The sequence below is a fragment of the Lithobates pipiens genome, unplaced genomic scaffold, assembly GCF_037356315.1.
Source record: "Lithobates pipiens isolate NorthernLeopardFrog02 unplaced genomic scaffold, aLitPip1_a1.2 Scaffold_23, whole genome shotgun sequence".
Classification (NCBI taxonomy): Eukaryota; Metazoa; Chordata; class Amphibia; order Anura; family Ranidae; genus Lithobates; species Lithobates pipiens.
In genome coordinates this window covers 102,772,739-102,797,288 of record NW_027507785.1, presented here as the reverse complement: position 1 = coordinate 102,797,288, position 24,550 = coordinate 102,772,739, and the positions used below count along the sequence as shown (strand labels likewise).

Sequence of the window (24,550 nt, the reverse complement as noted above, 5' to 3'; positions counted from 1 at the left end):
ATACCGCTGAAGGACTGCTGCAGTATAGGTGAGCGGTCAGCAGTGGTGCACGTCAACCCTATCTATTGTGGACCGATAGCGGTCCTTACAGAACAGCAGACTGTACCGCACTCAAGCCTATGTACCGTAGCACCCTATACCAAGTTACCAGTCCTTATAAGAACTTTTGTGGAACAAGCAGGTTGTGTATTAGTGTTTAGCAGACTGTACGTCAGTCCCTATACCGCTGAAGGACTGCTGCAGTATAGGGCAGCGGTCAGCAGTGGTGCACGTCAACCCTATCTATTGTGGACCGATAGCGGTCCTTACAGAACAGCAGACTGTACCGCACTCAAGCCTATGTACCGTAGCACCCTATACCAAGTTACCAGTCCTTATAAGAACTTTTGTGGAACAAGCAGGTTGTGTGTTAGTGATTAGCAGACTGTACGTCAGTCCCTATACCGCTGAAGGACTGCTGCAGTATAGGGCAGCGGTCAGCAGTGGTGCACGTCAACCCTATCTATTGTGGACCGATAGCGGTCCTTACAGAACAGCAGACTGTACCGCACTCAAGCCTATGTACCGTAGCACCCTATACCAAGTTACCAGTCCTTATAAGAACTTTTGTGGAACAAGCAGGTTGTGTGTTAGTGATTAGCAGACTGTACGTCAGTCCCTATACCGCTGAAGGACTGCTGCAGTATAGGTGAGCGGTCAGCAGTGGTGCACGTCAACCCTATCTATTGTGGACCGATAGCGGTCCTTACAGAACAGCAGACTGTACCGCACTCAAGCCTATGTACCGTAGCACCCTATACCAAGTTACCAGTCCTTATAAGAACTTTTGTGGACCAAGCAGGTTGTGTATTAGTGTTTAGCAGACTGTACGTCAGTCCCTATACCGCTGAAGGACTGCTGCAGTATAGGGCAGCGGTCAGCAGTGGTGCACGTCAACCCTATCTATTGTGGACCGATAGCGGTCCTTACAGAACAGCAGACTGTACCGCACTCAAGCCTATGTACCGTAGCACCCTATACCAAGTTACCAGTCCTTATAAGAACTTTTGTGGACCAAGCAGGTTGTGTATTAGTGTTTAGCAGACTGTACGTCAGTCCCTATACCGCTGAAGGACTGCTGCAGTATAGGGCAGCGGTCAGCAGTGGTGCACGTCAACCCTATCTATTGTGGACCGATAGCGGTCCTTACAGAACAGCAGACTGTACCGCACTCAAGCCTATGTACCGTAGCACCCTATACCAAGTTACCAGTCCTTATAAGAACTTTTGTGGAACAAGCAGGTTGTGTGTTAGTGATTAGCAGACTGTACGTCAGTCCCTATACCGCTGAAGGACTGCTGCAGTATAGGGCAGCGGTCAGCAGTGGTGCACGTCAACCCTATCTATTGTGGACCGATAGCGGTCCTTACAGAACAGCAGACTGTACCGCACTCAAGCCTATGTACCGTAGCACCCTATACCAAGTTACCAGTCCTTATAAGAACTTTTGTGGAACAAGTGAGTTGTGAATGTTTAGCAGACTGCAGCAGAAGGGCAGCAGTCAAGTATAATATCCTTTCTATATTTGGAAGAAAGAATATTATACATGTACAAGCCTATTACTGTACCACTGATACCAGTCCTGAAAAGAACCTTTGTGGAACTAATAATAACAGCAAGTCTTTAAAATTACCCTCACTGCCTGACAACACTGCTTCCTTCCTGTCCCTATACAAATTGGCAAAAAAAGAGAACGATTAGTGGTTACTGGAACAGCTCTTTTGTGGACCTTGATAGTAACAGCTAATGATGATGATGATGATGATGATGATGAAAGACTAATCTGGCTGTCCCTGTAGCATACACCGTCCTTTCCCTTTCTCTAAACTAACAAAAGACACTCAGGCTGCTGCAAGAATCAGCAGCACAGCAAACCTATCAACACCTAACACCTATACCAGTCCTGAAAAGAACTTTTGTGTACCAAATAGCTAGTGGTTTATCTCTCCCTACTCCACACAGGAACCTGTCCCTATCGTAACAGAAGAAAGAATGTAAAATGGCCACCGGATCGGGTGTATTTATAGGTTAGGGGGAATGTACAAGTGTCCATGTGCTGTCATGTCTCAATTGGCTGTCCTGTATCACATGATAAACGTGTCACCAAAGGTTAAAGTTCTTGTATACATTAAACACGTAAGTCCGCCGCGGCGAACGACGGAAAAAGGCGTTCGAACGTGCGGACCGCGAATGTCGGAAATTCGCCGCGAAACGACCGCCGGGCGAACCGTTCGGCCATCACTAGTTGTCACCATAAAGGAAAACAAGGGGTAGCAGAGTGGCCACTGAGAGTTGAGAGACTACTGCTTCCACACAGAGAGCAAAGGTCCCTCTCTTCAGCATGCTGACAGGGGACAGGCTTTTCTACTCCATCTGTAGATGCTTTCTAAAGAAATTGATGATACAATTAATTTGCACACCTTTTGTTTTAATGCACCTCAGATGTATTCAGTTGATATAAACTAAAACTAAAAGTTGAATTGAGCTTGAATGTTTTTTCTATGGGACCCCATGACATGTAGTTTCAACTTGCTTGCTATTTAAGTATTACCAGACTTTACGAAATTACAACCATTTGTAAGACCTGTTCAATCAAGAATGTAGAATTGCATTTCTTATAGCAGACATTTCTTAAATTATTTATACATTTTTCATTATTTCAAAACTATGCCATGGTATTTTCTTATACTGAATGAAACGAAATAATTGTATTATAATAATTATATTACAGCTCAAAGAGGAAGTCCATACCTGTTTTAACGACCCTTTTAGCGTTAAAAACATATAGATCATGTATCCTGGGATCAGCACCATCGAAGACAAGGCCATGAACCAACCAACACCTTGGCCCCAGGCAGGAAAGACGTAGTCTCCCATGGTTAGAGGAGTCATTTGAACAGCACTGAAAATGAACACCCCCTGCAAAAAGAAAATCAATGTACCACATTAATGTCTTGTGAAATATGAAGCATATTTTAGGATTAAGTACAGCAAGCCAAAAACGAATTAGTGTTGAAAAGGGCACAAAGTCAACATGAAGAAAATTAATGCAAAGTGTTGTTTTCCTGGTGTCAAAAAAAGACCAAAATAGAAGCCAGTGTAATGCTTTTTCCTAAGGGAAGCTTGTTGACATTTTGTTAATCAGTGCATTGCTAAGTGGTAAGTAAAAAAAAGTCAGCCTGATATTACTAGAATAATGCAGAAAAAAATAATTGTTTTTATACTGTTTCATTTAATTTAAAGATGCCCTGTTACCAACTGAAAATATTTCAAGTACAGTAAAATCTAGCATTTTTAATGCTTGCCTGCAGTGTTTTTTACTTTTCATAAACAATTTTTGGTTGCAACATGCCTCTGAATTTGCAAGACAATTTGACTTCTTTAGCAATAGTCAATTCCCTAGCACAGCCCCCTCCCTCATTAATCGTCATAGGCCTCTCCTCTTCTGAGAGGGTCTGAATACTGTCTGTGCTGGATCATTTACCCCCCTCCTCCTGGCTGCCAAGGAAGGAGCAAAGGGGAATACTAGAGAGTGTTGCTTGAGCGAGAATTGTGAGACTGTTGGCATCACATCCAAGATGGTGGGACTCCTGCAATCTCAGGGCTTCTGGATGTCTATGCACATACATAAAAAAAATTAAATGCACATATAATCATATTGGTAAGATTGCTTTTAATATGTGTCAATATCATTTAGCAGCTAACTTCTCTGCATTTAAATGTATGCGTATTTTGGGACAGGGATTAAAAAACAATTAAAATAGTAGTTTAGACTTATCCAATTTACAAAAGTTGCAGCTCAGTAAACACAGCTAAACGTACGTAATGCTCAATGTTAATGTTAAGATCAGGGACGTATCCAATTTTGAGACTAAAGCCCCATACACACTATCAGATTTTCTGCTGATTTTTGTCTTCAGATTTACCAAAACTATATAATATGAGGTCATGGTTGGAGAGGGGCAAATAATGATTTTTATGGTGCTTGTTTCTTATTAGAGCCAAGTCAAAATGCATCCAAATCTTGTACAAAAAATTACATAATCCTTTAGAATATTTGTATAGTGTATCCATAGGGTACATTTTATTTCTGGGAGGCTCAGTGTGGGCAAGAGAGTATATCAACGGGTACTGACCCCAGCTCATATTTAAAAAAAAAAATTTGTATCCCATGTGAAATAATCAGTGTTTTGGACAATAAAACCAAGAATTTTTAAAACCTTTTTGTTTCTCATTGCTGCTTAAAAAACCCCAAGGGGAAACCTCTTGTTTGTATTTTCTATAATATGAGGTCAAACCTTAGGGGTTTCAATTTGTATGCAATCAGGCAGGCCTTTGCAATACATGGTTTTGGTAAATCTGAAGACAAAAATCATCAGAAAATCTTTTTCAGGTTTCGCAGCCCTATGGCCCCAAGTTTTTTTTTTTTTTTGCCCAATGAAAATACTATCTGTGAAGGAATTTGTACATTTGCAGTGTTCTCACAGGGAGATAATTCAGAAATATACTTATGTGTATGTAGCGGATGACATTTTGGACAAAGTGTCATTCATGTGTAAATTTAGTTTTTGCCTCAGAACAGTAGTGGGGTTCTGAGGGTTAATTATGTAGGTTAACTTTGACATCAGTTTGGCTGGGCTGTGTTAGGCGTTCTGCGTGGTCATGTGTACAGTGAGGTGCACATGACAAGACAGAACCAGGTCTGGTTGGATATTTTGGGTATCAGCTTCCTCGGAAACCAATCAGTGGGTGTGCCGGGCCCCGCTGAGGAGTCTTGGGAGGGGTACTTAAGATGTTGAAGAGGAGTTTGTGAGGCCCGAGCGGCCTGTTCTTGTTTCCTGGACTGGGGTAGCACCGTGAGGGGTAACGGTTAGGGGGTGTATGACATGCTTCTGTTGGTTACCCCCATTAGACCCGCCTGGTCTGGGGTAGGGATCCGTCTGTTCCCGAGTCTCGGAACTGGCTGGTCCGAGGCGCAGTAACTGAGGGAGGATTTAAGGTGTCCAGGTCTGCTCTCGGCTTGGAGGGGCACCACAGCTCGTGAAAGTGACCGGGGGAGGACTCTTCAGAGGAGGGTCAACAAGCTGGCATCCTGAGAAGTGCCTGTTTACTGAGTTGGGAAGGATATTGACGAATCCACGCTTTTTCCAGTACTATCAAGGAGTACTGAGGAAAAAGGTTCCTGTTCACTTTCAGTTACAACTTGTTCAGGGTCAGAGATTTTACAAGTTCTGAATCAAAGTGCTGACTGCCATAATCTCTGGCTAGAGATTTGTTCAGCCTTGAAGCGCCCAGCTACGACTGGCTACTCTCTGGGTGGTACTAGAGACTTTGCAATTCAAGGTGCCTGAGTTCTTCACGCTTGCCCTCTGTTCCCATATGGGACTGTGTTGTTGGATGTTACCCCTGCAATATAAAACCTTTCAAAAGGACTTTATTGGTGTCAGCGTCCATGTTGTTGGGTACCAACCCTGGGAACCCCTAAACATGGAAGAACAAGCCAAGTGGAGGTAACCGGTAAGCCCAATAAGTCAAGGCCGCCCTACAAAGTGTTATGGCTGCTACATGTACATAGGCTTCTAACAAAACTGTCTGCTAAACGGGCCCTGAAATCAAAAAGTGATTATTTGCTATGCTATAGAGAATATTTAGAAATGTTAAAGATGCCTAAGCAGTACCCTGAAAATATAACTTTGGTCTGGAATTCCTCCTGAAATAATTTAGTTTGCTTGCTGGTATATTAGAGTGTCTGTAGCCTTAAATTGTATGTCAGCACTGTGAGAACTACAACTGCTAGTCCCAAGAATTTTTAAGGGATTGTTTACTAGCTTCAAAACATAGCATTGGACACGCTTTTTAAAGCACTCTAAATGGCAATCAAATAAATGGTTAGCTTACAGTCCTGGTCACACATTGTGTTTGCTCTGCTTTGCTTCAAAAATGATACCCCATGTTGCTTTAGTGGTCAAAGCATCTTCAAAGCCTCCATAGAAGTCTATGACAAAGCTTGCTTGCAGCACCTGAAGCTTTTGAGAGGCTTTTATTCATCTTTAGCTTCACTTTGTTTTGGAGAAATTGCAGGTAAGAGATATTAACACACACACAAGGAGCATCTGCCAAGCTTAATCAAAGGTTCAAAAGACCTTCATCAAAGCATCACAGAGGCATCACAGAAGCATCATAAAAACATCAAAAAAACATGTTGAAGCGGTAGGCGCTTTAATGTGTGTTAAAGCCGAAGCAAGTGTAAATGAGCCCTAAGTGAGATTTGGTCATTTCAGTACTGTGTTGCTCACTGTTCGGTTTGCTGGAGCCTCTGGCATGATTTTTTTTGGTTCTGATCATAACTATCACTAGGCACAAAGTTGAATGGAGATTTCTTCAACTAGGGCACAGATAGAAATAAAAGCTATATTTGGGAAGGGGGTAGGTTCGCCCTTGGCTGATAATATGTGGACTGCTATTCAGTAGTGTATTTAGGTTTTGTGCTGCCCCAGGCCTGAATAAACTTGTGCACCCCCTAATTTAAATATGACCCACCCTTCCTGTCAAGGCCACACCCCTTGCTGTTTAAGGCCTGTCCTGAAATTTTTGAGTGTGGATACTAGTTCTGAGGGCCTGGGGGGGGGGGCAATGGATTCCCTTAATTTGCATAGATTTCCTCTCACTTCCTGTTTGGCTATGGGGCAGGAAGTGAAGGAAAATATCTGCAATGGGACAGGGATGGTAAAAAATAAACTGACAGGGGCTATAACCCTCCCTTACTCTTTCCAAAATGGTAAAAAAAAGTGTTGCCTATAGTTCTACTTTAAGCACAAATGTCTGATCATTTTATGGAGAGGACTAAGAAGATATAACCATGCCAATGGTGCAGCAGAAAACATATAGCACAGTGAACTATGTAAATTGCCACATGTTGATTTTGCACCTGCTTCTTTTAAGAATAATGTTCTGTATGCAGCAGTCATTTAATATCACAGATTCTATCATTGTTTGATATTACAGTAGATGAATGATTATTATGTTTTGCATGAATTTCATATATGATTTTTATGTCATAAGGTGAATTATTAGGGGGCAGTGGCCTTCTTTGCTAAATAGGAATAAAAGCTAACCTTTAGTCACAGAAAATTTAACAAATGATTGACTACTTTGACAAATATCAGATTCCTTTTTTAAGTTAATGAACCTTGCACATCGCTTACTTAATCGATTACGCCTCATAGTGGAGCACTTATGGATGGCATTATTTGTAGCCACTCTTTTTGTTTCATAGCAAATATAATCTAATATTAATTAAGAAATATAAATCTTACCGCTACAATAATGGGTGTAAAGAAAGACCAGCACAGTTTCCACCAGAGGCATGGTCTGTAACCAACCATTTCTTCAATGTTATCGTAGAATCGGTTGACTCCTGAAGGAAAGAAGAAGGTTATATAAGTTATATCAGTAAATAATGGCTTTTTGTGTTAATTGCTGTCATTTTTGTTTGTAATCTTTTTTTTTTTTTTTTTTTTTTTAATGTATATTTATTGAAAAAAGATTTTTGCATAACAGAAAAAATATACTTCCGATACAGACAATCTAAATTAACAATGCAATTGTAACAGTAAAAACCGCCGCAGGCGGGATATAAAATGTTGATAGCTTAATACAACATGTTGGGGGGAAGGAAAAAGGATACACCACAGATCCGCAAACAAAGATACGTAGTTAAACCAAGAGTTGTAATTTGTGAAGGGGACATAGAGTTAGAATCCTGAGATTAAACCTTAGGAAAACATTCCTGAGAGTTCGTATCTACAGATCAGGGTGTTGTCTCAGGGTTAAATATGGAGTTGTCCCACCTGTCCCATATTTTAGAAAATTTGGGTAGGGAGTCCTGTACCAGGGCAGTCATATGTTCCATCCTGCGCATATATGCAATGGCGGAGATTAGCTGTGAGTGAGTCGGGGGGAAGGGGACAGCCAGAGGATAGGGATCACTCTCTTAGCAGCTAGGAGGATATAAGCTGTCAGCTTCTTGGCGTATTTAGATAGCGCCACAATAGGTAGGCCAGGGGTCTGCCTAGGGTCTAAAGGGATATCTATCCCCAATACAGATTGGAGTAGGGATTGGACCATAGACCAAAAAGGTACAATCGAAGGACAGCTCCAGAAAATATGATAATGGGTGCCTTCATTTCGTAGACACCTCCAACACGCCGCAATAGGTAGGCCTAGTAAATAATGCCTAGGGTCTAAAGGGATATCTATCCCCAATACAGATTGGAGTAGGGATTGGACCATAGACCAAAAAGGTACAATCGAAGGGCAGCTCCAGAAAATATGATAATGGGTGCCTTCATTTCGTAGACACCTCCAACACAGCTTAGATACGGTGTGATCGTATTTGTGCAACATTTCAGGGGTCTTGTACCAAAACATCAGTATCTTATAAGCTGTCTCTCTCTGCTCCACGCATCTAGAGACTTTAGAAGTGGACGTCCAGATGTCCTGCCATTGAGAAAGAGTTAAGGGAATCGGTAGAATTGTGGCCCATCTCCTCATATAGAGGTGGGTTTCCGTGGTGGGAGAGATTGAATTGTGAAGAATGCTGTAAATAGAGGATATGAGGCCCTTCTGACAAGGACCCGGGGAGCACAAAGTTTCAAAGGCGCTAGGGTTGACTAAGGTCAGGTCAGGAGATCTGGAGTGAAAATAGTGTTTAAATTGAAGGTATGAAAAAAGGAGCTGATTCGGGATGTCATATTTATTCTGAAGCTCTGGGAAAGATAGGAATTTGCGAGATATCGGGTGCACCAGGTGGCGGAGTTGGAAGATGCCCGAACTGAACCAAGGAAACATATTCTTCACAGAGAGACTATCTGGCATATCTAGGTTAAAGATGACATTCAACAGGGGTGAGTATGGAGAAGAGAGAGAGAACTTCCTATGACATTTTTTCCATATGGACAGAGTAAAGAGCATCGGCCCAAGGCCCATGCGCCTAAGCTGAGCCATAGAGGAGGGCTGATCTGACCACAGCATGGAGCAAGGATGAACAGGGTTGATAACACTCATTTCCAGCTCTGACCATCTACTGGTAGCGAAATACGACGACCAGGAGATAGCCGCAAGAAGATGAGTTGCATAATAATACTTCACTATATCGGGGGCTCCCAACCCTCCATGGGACCGTGGAGCAAAAACCACTGTTTGGGCTATTCTATGCAATTTATTCCCCCATATAAATTTAGTAAAGGCCCGTTGAATATTCCTAAGCTGAGGCATGGGAATAGCAATTGCTAAAGTTTCAAAAAGATATAAAAACTTAGGGAGTATGGCCATTTTTAATACATTAATCCTGCCCAGGAGAGACAGAGGGCATGTTGTCCAACCTCGAAGCAGGCTATGTGTTTCCGCGATTAGAGAGGTAAAGTTAGCTTCGTATAGGGAGCTGTACGTGGCGGTCAGGTTGATGCCAAGGTACTTGAGGGAAACAGGGCACCAATGATAGGGAAATTTGTGTTTCAAAGAAGCTAGTAGCGAGGGTGGAATATGAATGGGGAGCGCTTCAGTTTTAGTTGTATTAACTCTATATCCCGAGAGTCCGCTGAAGGTATCTAAAAGAGTGTGAAGTTTGGGAAGGGAGATGTGAGGTTTCGTCAAGGTGAGGAGTATGTCGTCCACAAAAAGAGACAACTTGTATTCTTTCAGTCTGAGGGAGATTCCGCTTATGTCCGGGTCCTCCCGTATAGCTGCAGCCAAAGGCTCAAGGCATAATATGAACAGCAAGGGGGAAAGAGGGCATCCCTGTCTAGTGCCATTACTGTGTGTAAAGAGCGGGGATCTATAAGATGCCAATTGGACTTGGGATGTGGGAAGCGAGTACAAGGCCTGCAGGGCTGACAGAAAAGAACCAGAAAAACCAAAACGTTGGAGCGTAGCAAACATGTAAGGCCATCCCAGCCTGTCAAAGGCTTTTTGTGCGTCTAAACTCAAAATAATGGCAGGGCGGGAAGTCCTATCGAGCAGGTCTATGAGGTCAATGGTAGGTCTAGTGTTGTCACCAGCCCGTCTACCCAGGACAAATCCCACCTGGTCGTTGTGGACCAGGGCGGGAATCATTGAGGAAAGTCTATTAGCTAAAATTTTTGTGAAGATCTTATAATCAGAGTTAAGTAAGGCTATGGGTCTGTAATTATCCGGTAGAGTAGGGGATTTACCCGGATTCGGGATAACTGTAATGTGTGCATGGAGGAACTGGGAATGAGGCACGGTGCCCTTCTGTAGGGAGGTAAAAAGTTTTAGCAAGTGAGGGCTTAGTGTCCGAAGAAAAGTTTTATAATAAATATAGGGAAGCCCATCGGGACCTGGGGATTTATGGGATGGGAGTTCCTTTACAACCGCTGCCAATTCTTCTGGCGTGACGGTAGCATTAAGGGTATCTACTTGCGAAGAGGATAACACTGGCAATTTCAAGGAAGCACAGAAGTCATCAAAGCTATCTTGAGAGAACACATGGTTGGGATCAGAAGCTAGGCAAAGACTTTAGTCATTGTTAAGGGGCAATAAGTCGGAGTGCCATCTGACTGTATAAGGAGATCAGGATAGGAATGAAATGGGCGGGGCTTAAGCTTATTCACCAACATCCTATGAGGTTTGTTGGCAAACTCATAAAATTTCTGTTTTGGCCAAAGTAGGGCTTTAGAGCATTTATGCATATCTAAGGATTTTAACCTTTCGCGTAGGGAGGTCACTGTGCGAAGACGAGGCACCGAAGGGGAGGACAAGAGCAGAGCCTGAGCTTTTTGCAATTGCGAAAGAATGTCCAGTCTCTGCGCAGCCGAGTCCCGCTTAAGGCGGGAGCCGGCCGAAATACACAATCCTCTGAAAAAGGCCTTGTGGGCCTCCCAAAGGGTGGACACGTCCCGCACTGACCCTTCGTTAAGTTGAAAAAATTCGGCTAAACTTTGGGACAGATGAGTTTCAGTGACAGGTCCTGGGTGTAGAGGAGGAAAGGGTGAGGTCGAGCTGGACCGAGGCATGGTCCGACCATGTCATGGGGTTCAACTCTGAGGATACTGCAGACGTTAGTAGAGGAGCCGTAACAAAGATATAGTCCAATCTGGAGTACATCTTGTGTGGGGGAGAGTAGAAGGAGAATTGCCGGTGTGTAGGGTGTTTAATCCTCCAGATGTCTAAAAAATTATGGGACCTAATGAGTTTGCGAAACGCAGTAGATTGACGTTCCGTTTTGGAGGAGGGGTTATCTGAGAACAGGGTCTGTCTATCCCTCCTAGCGGACATGGTCATATTAAAGTCCCCGCCGATGATCATGAATGGCTGGGCATATGTGCCCAGATTACCCAAGACCTCAGTGAGGAATTGAATCTGACCCGAATGTTAATTACAGTAAGAGAACGGGACAAGTAGTCACAGTCCAGGAGAATGTATCTACCCTGTGGGTCAATAAATGAAGACTTAACCCGTAACAGACAGGTTTTTTTAATCAGTATCGCAACCCCTGCTTTACCAGAGGGGTCAGAGGCCATAAAAGATACCGGAAAATGCTTGGCTGCAAATTTGAGGGAGCCCCCTGGGCGGAAGTGAGTCTCCTGGACTAGGACCACGTCTGCGTTTGAGGACTTCAACTCCTTCAGAGCTAACCAACGCTTATGAATTGAGTTCAAGCCCTTAACGTTGTAAGTAAGTACCCTCAAAGCCATTGTGTACAAAATAATTGAAGCTTAAAGTACCCATAATAAACAGACAGTAAACAGATATAACCGTACAAACCAAGAACATATTGGGTTCCGTGGTGTATCCTAGGAATGAAAAGCAGGTGAAAGCATATAGTAACAACAATGCATCTAAAGAGTGAAAAAAAGAGCATCCAAAGTGAGCAAAAAATGAAAAAAAAGGCCAAAAAAAGGCCTAAAAATAGAAAAAAGAACCATAAGGCCGCGTACACACGCGCGGACTGTTGGCCCAACTTTGTCCGTCCAACAGTTTGAGCGAACAGTCCGCTCAAACTTAGCATGGACGGACATGGCCACACACGACGGACGAACAGTTTGCTGAAACCGTGCGCGATGACGTGAACGGCACGTACGACGGGACGAAAAATACGACGTCCTATACACTGCAATGCAACCTTCCGACGTGGAAATCCTTTCTGAGCATGCGCGAGACTTAGTTGGCCGAACAAGCCTACACACGAGCGAACAGTCCGCTGAAACCTTGTTTCAGCGGACAGTTTTTCGGAATTTCCGTAAGACCTTGTTCGGCCAACTGTCCGCTGAAACTGTCCGCTGAAGCCCCACACACGAGCGGACTGTCCGCCCAAACACTGTTCAGCGGACAAGGTTGGGCGAACAGTCCGCCCGTGTGTACGCGGCCTTAGTATGAGAAAAAAGGCCTGGGGGGTAAAAACACCCAGGAGTCCACAGCCGTAGCCGTGGAACAAAAGGAGGCACATCAGGGGTTCCAGCTCATCTGGAGAGACCCCGCCACCTTCCAGCAATAGTTACAGGTAGTGAGAATAGTATACTGTAGTCCCAACAACCAAAAATAGGGGAAGGAGAAAAGGTACAACCCGTAACTAAGGTTGCAAACACCCCCTGTCAAGGGGAAAACATGGTGAAATAAGGGCAGAGGCCGAGGCCAACCAAACACTGCACATGAAAGTTCTCATCAAGGAGGGAGCCTGGGATGTAGGTTGCGCTGGGGGGGTAGAGAAGGACTTCTGCCATTTCTGGTGCGCAGGGGTCCAAATCCGAGCTGGGATGGATGAGGGTCTAGGTGTCGTCGGAAGCGGCATGGGATCTTCGTCTGGCAATGGTGGTAGACCCAGGTTGCCTATGAAAGCTTCACTTTCCTGAAGATCCCTCATGGAGTATTGAGTCCCGTCTTTAGTAGCCGAAAGGCGAAAGGGGAAACCCCAGCGATACGGGAACTGATGATTCTGCAGATGAGTAGTCACAGGGCGAAAGCTACAACGTTTAGCAAGGGTGATAGGGGATAAGTCACTGAAAATTTGTATCTTGGCCCCCTTAAATTCCAAACGAGACTTGTTCCGGGTGGCCATGGTCAAAGCTTCTTTGCTGTCGTAGTAGTGGAAGTGTACGATAATGTCTCTAGGGTTGGCCCCAGCAGGGGGCTTTGGGGCCAAGGATCTGTGAGCTCTATCCAATCTCCAGTCTATGTCCGGGATTTTAGGGGCGACAACATTAAAGAGGCTGAGTAGGTACGGTTTGATCTCTCCCTCACTAACGGCCTCAGGAACTCCTCTGATACATAGGTTTTGGCGGCGTTCCCTGTTCTCCAGGTCTTCCTGTTGGGACTGGAGCTGAGAGACAGATTGCTTCAAACCGGCGTTGTCTTTTTCTAAGACATGTACATACTGTAGCAAGTCATCAAATTTGGTTTCCAGGACGTCAGTCCGTTCTCCAATCTGAGCAAGCTCCCCTCGCAACTCATGGGCAAGTTTACCCATTTCCTTAGAAACATTGCTTGTCAAGTCTTGCAGGAGAGCTCGCAGTTTATCATCAAGAACTTCAACTGTGACAGGGGTGGACATTGTGTCTGAGTGGCTGTTTGACAGAGAGCTTGAGTTATCCTGTACCGACAATTGGGAGGCCACTTGTGCATATGTGGAAGAACCTGGAGATGAAGCAGGGGAGGCTGGCCTGCTCAGAAAACAATCTAGAGTCTGTGAGGGCCGCAAATCCGGGGACAAAGACTGAGGAAGGTGTTTCGGCCCGTATTTCACCATGAGGCGTTGGGACTAGGCATATATTCAGTTACATGTGGTGCTTCCCATATGGAAGTAGCGACTGTGAGTAGCACGGGAGCATTGGAAGGCGGCTAAGGCCCACGTAGGATGATCACATGTCTGTCAAGCAGGGGGGACCCAGGGTGTGACCCCAAAATAGGACGTTGCAGGGTAGAGAACACAAGCCAGCAGGGGAGCGGGTGAACAGACAGCAGTAGTCCCAAGCAATCGGGGGGGAAACTCCAGGAAACACTGCACCACTAGTTTGTAGGAAGAGTCAAGGCAAAAGCCAGGGCATGGAGCAGGCAAATGTAGGCCTCAGGGAGTAGAAGAAGGAGTTGGGTGAACCAAGATGGCCGCTGGCCAGGCCGAGGGCAGTTGCAGGGTGTGAAGAGGTGAATTATGTGGACAGGCAGCCACTCAGGGGGAGGCAGGCTCCGATGAGGCAGGGGTTAACGCCTTCGCTGGATGGGGTAGCAAGCCAGCAGCAGGAGGGGGTGAGCAGATACACTGCAGGAGGCCTTGGGTGTAGCAAGATGGCCACCGGAGCTCACCTCTCAGGCTGGAACGCTGGCCTCTCTCCAGGCATCTGACAAATGGCCACCGGATCTCTGGCACAGGCGGGGGTGTCCTGTAGGCCCAGCGGCGGGCGACGCCAGCAGACCGGCCCGAGATGGGATCCGAGATTCGCTGTCTGGAGGTCCCGAGGAGCGGGGTAGGCCGCAAGATGGCGGCAGAGTCCGGCCCGTCCGCGGCCGCGGGTCCGATTACGGCGGCGGAGAGGTCGAAAAGAACAGCCCCGTCCGGAGCTCAGAAGTCCCACCGGCAGGATGGATGGTGCGATGGGTGAGGATGGACGTGGATAAAGCGAGGCCCTGACGGAGCTTCACTCGGACATGTCCGTCCTCTTCAGCTTCCGGCCACGCCCCCTTGTTTGTAATCTTTCAATTTTTTTTTGCCTTTGAATACCTGATCAAGGACTTTTGAACTGATTTTAAAGTTTTTTTTTTTTTTTTAAACAAACATGTCATACTTACCTATTCTGCAATGGTTTTGCACAGAGTGGCCTTTGTCCTCTTCTCGGGTCCCCTGCCAGCGCTCATGGCTCATCCTATTTTTCATGTGCCACCATAGGAAGCCACTTCCCATGATGGTACATATGCAGGCTCAATCTCTGAGCCCGGCTGTATTCATCTATTGACACACACAGTGTGGATTGGCCCCCGCCCCTTCCACACTGCATTTGATTGACAGCAGCAAGAGCTTGTGGCTTACACAGCAGCCTCTATGTCCAGTGAGGAGTGAGAGCTGGATCGATTTTTGGCTCAGGTAAGTATTTAGAGGGGGTGCTGAACTTAGAAGAAAACCTTAAAGATTACAGGAGAAGCTCATTTGGCTATACTTCTCCTATAAATCACGGGGGTGCAGTGGGCTGAAATTGGCCGAAGTTGGCTCTCTGCTGACGTCACAGAAATCAATCCAGGCACCGCATAATCCCAACAATGGGAGTCTGGATCCACCAGGTGCCTGGACTGACACCTGTCTCAGCCTCTCAGTCACCCGTTGAGAGCCTGAGATGGCTGCTCTCCACCCCACCATAGATCAGCGCTCCAGTGAGCGTGGAGGAGCAGAGCAGGAGAGCTTCTGATTGACAGTCAGCAGCTCTCTGCTCAGGAAGCTGTGAGAACTGAGCCATCGGCAATGGTTGGTGGCTCGGTTCTCAGTGTAGAAGCACCTGGAGACAGATGTAGCATCGGACCAATGCTGCATCCACCTAGGTAAGTATGAAACTGAAAAAAAAATCCCATTCTTCTACTTTAAGTACAGCTTTAGAACATGTTACATATTCTTTATGGTAGAACATGTAACATGTTCCAGCATCTGTATCTTCTCCCCCCTCACACCCTGCTATGTGTGATAGTGGTAGGAGATACCTGCTCTCCACACTAACTGTCCCAATTTGAAAGCAGCACGGCCATGCTGGGCTCCACTCCAATTGTCGTGAAATGTGTTTCCTGTGAATTAATACATTACAAGTACTGTCAGCCACTGCAGCTGATGGCTTGTAGTTCTCAATGAACTATGAGGGCACTGCTAAGTGTTCTCATAGTTCATTGATCTTTCTGCTCTCAAGTATCGGAGGTATGGGACAATTATCCTGAGAGTCTGCAATGCTTTGCAGGCTTCTTAGAAAAAAAAATAGATGCGCCTTTTTTCACTTGCAAAAAAAAGATGCAATTATTATTTTTTTTTCAAAGGGTGAACTTAGCCTTTAAGATATTACAACCACTTTAAATATGTGCAGATTAGATCTCCTGGCTGAAGGCCAAAGTTGTCACATATTTGGTGACAGAATCATGAATTGTAAATAAAAAAAGTTAAGAAAATTATTTGTAAAGTATTATGCAGTTCACATAACGTAAACTAACATATGTAACTGCAAGTAAGTCAGTGAACACCAATACACCTAGAAATATTCTGATCTACCCTATTTGTACCTGCCATGCAGGGAACTACCACTAAATGAGCTTAGTCTGTACCTTTTTGTAGTAATAATAATATTTATTTTTTATTTATTGACACAATTGATATTTTTACTTTTTTTGTTTATATACACTAATGCCACGTACACACGATTGGACTATCCGGCGGACTTTGCAGCAGAGGTCCGCCGGACTTTCCGAACGAGAGGACTTGCACACACACGACCACACATGAATGGACTTTCCAGCGGACTAGGTCCGGCAGACAATCCGCTGGACTTTTGGCGGAGGTCCGCCGGACTTTCCAAATGAATGGACTTGCCCACACTGACAGTCACTGACTTCTTAAACGGCATGGATATTCAGAAAGATCATCATTCTGTAATTCCAGACTCTATTCCTGTCCACATAGGAGTTTTTGCATGTTCCAGCTTTCCTTTTCTGTTCTCCATGCTATAAAATTACAAAAAAAAATCCATCAGGGAAGGTTAGAACCTCCCATAGGGTTACAGCAGGGGTGCAGACCCAGGAATTCAAGTGTAGAGGTCTCATCAACAAAATCCATAGGAGGTAGAAAAATTGTCAGGTGAGTTTACTTTCCATCATCTACTAAAAACGGATGCCTGTAGTTCTCTTTTAATTTACCCAACATAATCTTTCCTCCTCCTAGATCAAGGCTAGAAATTATACAGTATAAAAGTAGGGAATTAGCAAAGCCTGTGATTTAGAGAATAAAGGATAAATTCATTTTACAGAAGAGATAAAAATGTAACATGCGGTATACAGTTTCAAAAGAGCCAAGAATAACCTACAATGGTCCACAAAAATCTAATAATTAAATGCTATGGGATGAGAACAAAACAAAATTCCAGGAAAGCTTACAGGAAAGCTTACAGGAAGCTTTACATTCCAGCCAATAGGATTGATCTGTATTTCAGAATCTATTAACAACTGAGCACGGGACCTGGAAGTGGAGATCACTGAAGCTGATTTCCATCTTCCAGCAGCTTATGGCTAGGTATGACATCCAAACTGGACCAACATAACTATTTATAACATGCCAATGCCATTACAATGAAAACCACTATTTTATGTTTTCTACTTTCCAGTCTACCATTTCCACAAAGTCCTATTTGTTCTTACACAATTATACTGGACCGGCATACAAATCTTCAAAGTAGAATTGTGGCCAGGCTAGGAACATTTATGCCGCGTACACACGACCGGACTTTTCGACAGAAAAGGTCAGGCAGTCTTCCCCACCGACTTTCGGCAAGGTTCCCGACAGACTTTTGAACGAACGGACTTGGCCACACACGAATGAACTAAGTCTGTTCAAAAGTCAGCTTGTTTTGAACGTGATGACGTAAGATGGGACTAAAAAAGGAAATTCAGTAGCCAATGCCTTCCCTTGCCTCGTATTTGGTCCATCGGACCATTATACAGGCGAACGGTTTTCCCGATAGGAATTGAGTCTGTCGGACAGATTTGAAACATGTTCTATTTCTAGGTCTGTCTGATTTTTTTAATGAAAAACTATCAGATTAGCTCACACATGATTGGATTGTCCGACAGACTGATTCCGTCGGACCTAGTCTGCCAGAAAGTCCGGTCGTGTGTACGCAGCATAAGAAGGACTAAACCCTTTGATGTAACTGTTGGTTTATTCAGTGCTTTCACTTATATTGTTCCTAGTAGTACATGTGCTGTGTATACTATAGGCAAGGCATTCCTTATGTGAAGACTGTGACAATTGCCAGTGTACTTATGCCAGCTCTTTCAAGCCCTCAAATAGCTGGTGTCATAGCTGACCACGTGTGCAACACAAGTGCAACTACAAATCAAAATACAGACTAAAATGGCACCGCCATTGACAGGTAGGGGGAATAAGAGGTTTTAGTTCTGTTTTAATGAGCAGTAAATAAGCTTAAAGGCCACCTTCACACCTATGTAGAAAGTCATATATTACAGCGGTGCATAGCAATGCACAATCCATGATGTGGTGCACTTTCGTGCCATTCATTTTGCCATTGCCTGATTTGTGGTGCATTGGCAGCCCATTCGAAATGAATACAATGTACATTGCATGCAAAATAATGTACATTAACCTGAGACACTGGGGTTGATTTAATAGGCTATTTTGCATAGGAATTTTCAAATTGCAAGGGAAAATTAAAAAAAAGTGTTTGGAAGATGGAAGTCAGCAGATCTTCATCTCATTCACTAAGCTAAGGCAAAATTCCCTTGCAAGAGGATTTATTTATTGAAGCGGGAGAGTGCAAAATTAGGCTCACTTCTGCATATAAACCAATCAGCTTCTAAGCTCAGCTTGTTCAATTAACCTCCCTGGCAGTTTTCCTGAGTGTGGCTCGGGGGTTACATTGTTACATTTCAGTTCCATTAGTGGTAACCCCAAGCCATGCTCGGGATTGCATTGCAGAATCCTGGTCCAGGTTACTTACCCTGTCCCCGGGATACTGCGATGTCCCCCTGCTGTGTCCTCCGCCCGATGCTCTGTATGCCTGGCTCTATTCCCTGCGAGCGTGGCAACATAACAAATACAGTGTACTCTCACAGATTACATTACTGTATCAAATAATTTCACATCCCTTTTGCCCCTAATGCTTTATCCAGTGCCCTGCATGTGGTTTATATTATATATAATGTTCAGGCAGGCCACAAAAACTCCTGATTTATTCAGGGGCATATATGGGGCAGTGATAAATTCAATGGTATTACACTGTACATCAGGAAGTAACCCATATCAACAATATTTAAGATAATTAATACCACATAGCTCTTGTCTTACTTAATAAGCCAGATAGTAGAATTCCAATGCTTATTACTGCAGCTATTGCTCTATGAATAGGAATCCCAGGAATCCCAGGAAACTAAATGACAAGACAAAGTAGGATCTAACTTTTGAATTAAAACCTTAATTTACCAAGGATGGATCAATGTTACACATATGGTGGTCATGTCCGACAATCCAAACATTTTGTAAACTAGTACATGACACTATTCTTTTGGTCACTTCAGAAAATATTGTGTTCTCCCCGACTCAATACCTGCGTCATCATACTGACATCCCAAAGAGGCGTTACCTCAAATCACTTGCAATGTTAATGATAAATGCAGCTAAACACTGCATACCCTGCCACTGGCGCTCTCCTGGCATCCCAATGAAAAAGGTATTATGGTATTGCAGATTCAATAATATAGAAAAAACTCATCGTTATTTCACAAGAAAGGATATCCAAATCCACATCAACATGGTACAGTTGGCAACACTTTAAGACAACACCTGCATATTCTGAGAGTGATTTTTAATTTCTTCTTAGTATAATCTTTCAAATAAAATATATACTAAATTAACACTTCTTCCAATAATTCTCCTCACGGTCCCTAAGTTGCTTCGGTTGAATTGAGGGACCAATAATTTCATTAATTTCTAGTAATAAATGATTAACCCTAAAATGTTTTACTTCACCTGTACATGCTCTAGTGGAGAGAGAGGGGATTCTGGAACCCACCCCCCTCTCCATCCCTTTCCCCCACTCTGTCTTCTACATTTTACCTCTTCCTTCTCGCTTTATTAAAAAAAAAAAAAAAAAAAATCACCCTTTTTTCAAACAATATCTCTTAAAAAATAATATTATATATTGACATTAATAAACCAACCCTATTTCATGGTTATCTCCGAGTAGAGAATAATAAATTGAGCAAATCTGTCATGAATATCAATGTTCTTTAATATATGCTCTTTTCTAATCATCTAAAACTCATGTGATTTAATCAACTGCCTGTTAAAGTCATGTTGTATTAATGTCAAATTGTGAGATTTGTTACATGTAGCTTTAACTTTAATAAAAACTTTCTGGAAAAAAAAAAACAAACAAAAAAAAAAATTGATTTACTAAGGAAGCTTTCCATCTCTTGGGAAATATCCCTATGATCACCTTTTCTAACAAAAATATATTAATAACCAAAGTATTGTAAGCCAATCCAAAGCAACTTTTGTCATCTGTAGCTAAAGTGACATAATTGGCTATATTCCTTTATTTTCATAGTTTCTAGTTCCATTTCTTAGTCTAAAAAAACCCAATTAAAACCTATAACAAAAAAATAATAATAATACATATCTGCTGTAGCACTGTTTTTATGGAATAAGCGCTTGATTTCTTTGGTTACATGTGAGTTCATTACTTTTTTATTAAATTTTTTCTTTTAAACGGATTTACACTATTGTGGCTCCTTATTTTCCTTTGTATGAGTTCAACATTTTGAGCTGGAGTGTACCGATGTGGATTTAACAACTAGTTGGGACAACTATATGAGGAGTCTGACTTGTTACTTCCCTGAAAATCTACACCTGCAAATCTCGCCTTCTAAGTTATAAGCTTGCATGATCCTTCGAATATATATTCGTTTGGATCCATACTATCCGGTAAGCCTTTACTTCTAAAGGTGACGGGAATATCACAGGGTGTCTTCATGCTAGCCTCATTTAAGAAGGTGGATGGTGACCCGTATTTCACGTTTGGACTGGATCAACTCTTTACATAGAGACTTTTAATTCATTTATATTTTTTTGGAAGTGTATTTTTTATTTCTATGTATTTTTTTAAGAATTTTCACACCTAAGGTGTTTGGGTTAAATTGTACGATGATGCACTAACTAGATTATTCATAACTTTGTTAAGCGCTACACTTTGGTTTGGTATTTGTTTATTATTCACTGTTTTATCCTTGTGATTGTGTTAGCAGCTTTTTTCTGTTTTTTTGGATAGCGCAGTGTCACAGGGAAAGTTTTTTTGTCTATATATTGTTTGGATATACACATTGCAGCAATCCCTTTTCATATACGTCACTGTAGATATGGATGTGTTTGAATACCGTGCTTCGCACAAAGTTAACACTGATGGTGTTTTTGTGGCAACTGGTAGTAACACCGAGGTGGGAGGGATGTTCATGAGACTTAAAAATATTATGACATCCGAACTTCACCTACAATGGGACCTTGTGTTCTTACAGCAATATATTGCAGAACATATGGTCCCCAGAAGCTTAAGGTGGGATGTAAATCCCCAACAAGGTGAAGTGGACCTAGACACCTGGTTCAAGTTTTTTAATGAGGCTGGAACCAATTTGTTGGGTTTCCTGATTGCAAGGAAGAACAGTAAAATGGTCCTACTTGATAAAGAAATTAAGGAAATTAAGGATAAATTAATGTCATATAAGGACACCCCTGAATATAATTCTCTCTCTGCCAACTTGTTGAACCATCTGGAAAAAGAGGATAGAGAACAAAAATATAAGAAACAGAAAAAATACTCCAGAGATGTTAACGACTACAAGATGGGTACTGTTTTTGGCTGGCAGAAATTGGTTCAGAACACATCCGCCACTGATATACAACCCATGAGTGGTTCCCAATCTGGAGGTTCCACTGCCCCACAGAGGGTTGCTTTGCCTCCTATGTCTTATAGTGAGGCTGCACAGAGTAAGGTGTATGATGGCCCACCCTCCTCTCAGCAGAGGGTGCATCATTACACTCCACACACCCCTAATAATCCTCACAGAGGAAGAGGTAATAATCGAGGAAAAAGAGGGGGTAGAGGTTCTAATAGAGGACGATCATATAATTATGATGCTCACCAATTTAGAGAGTATAATGACTCTCCCTACTATTCTCCATCACCTAGACATGCTCCTCTTAACTCTTACTACAATGCCCCATCTAACCCTCATTATAGTGGACCCCAATATTACAATGCGGCTCCCGTTTCTACTTATAACAGATTTTCTCCATTGGGAGAAATACGAGATTCAGACAATGTGAATAATACCTACATTCCATCTGGATATAATCCACCTAATACTAACTATAGGAACCAGGTTTTTCGCGAGGATCCGCATATTCGAAAAAGGGATCAAGACCCAAGAGAGGGTGTAGAGGGGGAGAGCGATTACAGAGGAGGAAAAAGAAGGCGGGTTTAGTGGGACAGGGTGTGTTTAATTTAAGCAAGAAATCCTTCTCCCATGCTGAATTATCAGTATTGGACAAGGGCTTGAAATATGCACCCCCTAAACGACTTAATAAATTCAATACTTTTATTGATATACACAAATTTATCAGAAAGATTAACATTCAACGGTATTTGATAACCAATCCGTTCAGAACGGATTATCTAGCGGCCACATCGGGAACTGTACATTCCGGGTTGGCTAACCCATCTTTATTTATACCCCCTGTACCCTCTGTACCAGCTGTAAAAATATTTAAGGATTTAGTATTAAGAGATCTTGATAGACTCCCTACGAAATGTAATAATAGAACCACTTTTTCAACAAACGGTTTTAAGTCCTTATGTGAGCAAAAAGACGTAGTTATACGTCCAGCCGATAAGGGGGGGGGTGTTGTGATTCTAGACAGGGATAAGTACGAAGCTGAAATGCATAGGATCTTGGGTGAGCCAGGTACCTATAAACAACTCCCCAATAATCCTACGATTGTATACAAAAAACAACTTAAGGATCTTATCAATAAAGGCTATGATCAAAAAATATTGAACAATAAAGAAAAAAACTTTTTGGTTCCCATTTCCCCCTCAATTCCTGTAATCTATTACTTACCGAAGATCCACAAAGATCTGGTGAGCCCTCCCGGTAGGCCCATAGTGAGTGGCATAAATTCGGTCACTTCACGTATAGGCCGTTATATAGATTTTTATTTGCAACCCCTTGTTAAAAAAACCCCATCCTATCTTAAAGATACGGGTGCTACAATCAGGAGACTTGAAAGTTTAGTGCTTCATGAGCAATGTATTATAGCTACAGCTGACGTAGCGTCCCTCTATACTTGCATACCTCAGGGAATGGGTATAGATGCTGTCCGATACTTTTTAGATCGCGAGGACTCTTTGGCATCATTCCAATGTGATTACCTCATAGAGCTGTTAGAATTTGCCATGGAACATAACTATTTTTGGTTTAACGACAAGTATTATTTACAACAACGGGGTGTAGCAATGGGGGCCAAATTTGCCCCTAGTCTTGCTAATTTATTCATGGCTAAGTGGGAGGAGGATGTCGTCTATGCCCAGGGGAACCCCTCTTTGGTCCTGTGGGCTAGGTATATAGACGACATCCTCCTCCTATGGAATGGCTCATCGGATTCATTGACTGAATTCTTTAAGAATTTGAACAATAACGATAGGGGTATTTCTCTGTCATTTGAAATGAGCCTCTCTAGGATAAATTTTCTTGATTTAGAGATTGAATTAGTAGACAATAAATTTGTGTTCAAAACGCACTTCAAACCGACTGATAGGAATAGCTTCATTCCCCTTGACAGCTGCCACCATAGATCATGGTTGAGTTCGATACCACGCAGTCAGTTCCTACGATTGCGAAGGAATTGCACGGACCTTGATACGTTTAGGACACAAGCAGGAATCCTCAAACAAAAATTTGAGGATAAGGGATATGATGCTATGGTTCTTGATGTAGAGATACAGAAAGTTATTAACACTAACAGGGAGAGCCTAGTGATTGAGAAAGCCCGTCATGATCCTGTGGATACTTATAGGTGGTCTATGCTTACATCCTTTTCGGTACAGCATAAACAAATCAAGACCATTATTAATAAACATTGGGACGTATTAAGAAGTGACCCAGTCCTCAACTCAAAGTTACCTGAGCGGGCGAAAGTACTTTTCAGGGGAGCACCCTCTTTACGGAACTTTATTGCTCCCAATGTTATTAACCCTCCCTGTCGTCCATCATTTTTTCACAATCTAACAGGTTTTTATCCTTGTAAAAAATGTGTGGTATGTCAGTTTAATATAGCCGGGAGATATAAAACAACTGAGTTTACATCAACAACAACTAATAGAACACATACTATAAAATCATTTTGTACCTGTAGTACCCGGTATGTAGTATATCTGATCACTTGCCCGTGTGGTAAACAATATGTGGGGAGGACGACAAGGACGTTTGCGATTAGAGTAGGGGAACACATAGCCTTAATAAAGAGTAAGGTCTCTAAACACACTGTCCCGAGACACTACAGGGAACACCATAACAGTGACCCAACAGGTACCCAATTTCTAGCTATTGACAAATATACACCTCCGTGGAGGGGGGGTGCTATGACTCGGGGTGTTTCCAGATTAGAAACCTACTGGATATATTTGATTCGTTCTTACTCGCCATTTGGCTTGAATATAGAATGGGATATTAATGCCTTCATTAATAATGG

At 43.0% G+C, this 24,550-nt stretch overlaps 1 protein-coding gene across 3 annotated transcripts in view; it reads right to left on the bottom strand.

The window, feature by feature from the left end:
* SLC6A1 (solute carrier family 6 member 1) overlaps window positions 1-24,550 on the bottom strand; it is a 280,638-nt gene that overhangs the window by 9,129 nt on the left and 246,959 nt on the right. For all 3 annotated transcript variants that reach the window (XM_077452110.1, XM_077452109.1, XM_077452111.1), the window contains 2 exons: window positions 7,356-7,456; window positions 2,791-2,958 (listed from right to left, as the gene is read on the bottom strand). In XM_077452110.1, the coding sequence (XP_077308236.1) occupies window positions 2,791-2,958; window positions 7,356-7,456 (269 nt within the window). The remainder of the gene's footprint in view (window positions 1-2,790; window positions 2,959-7,355; window positions 7,457-24,550) is intronic.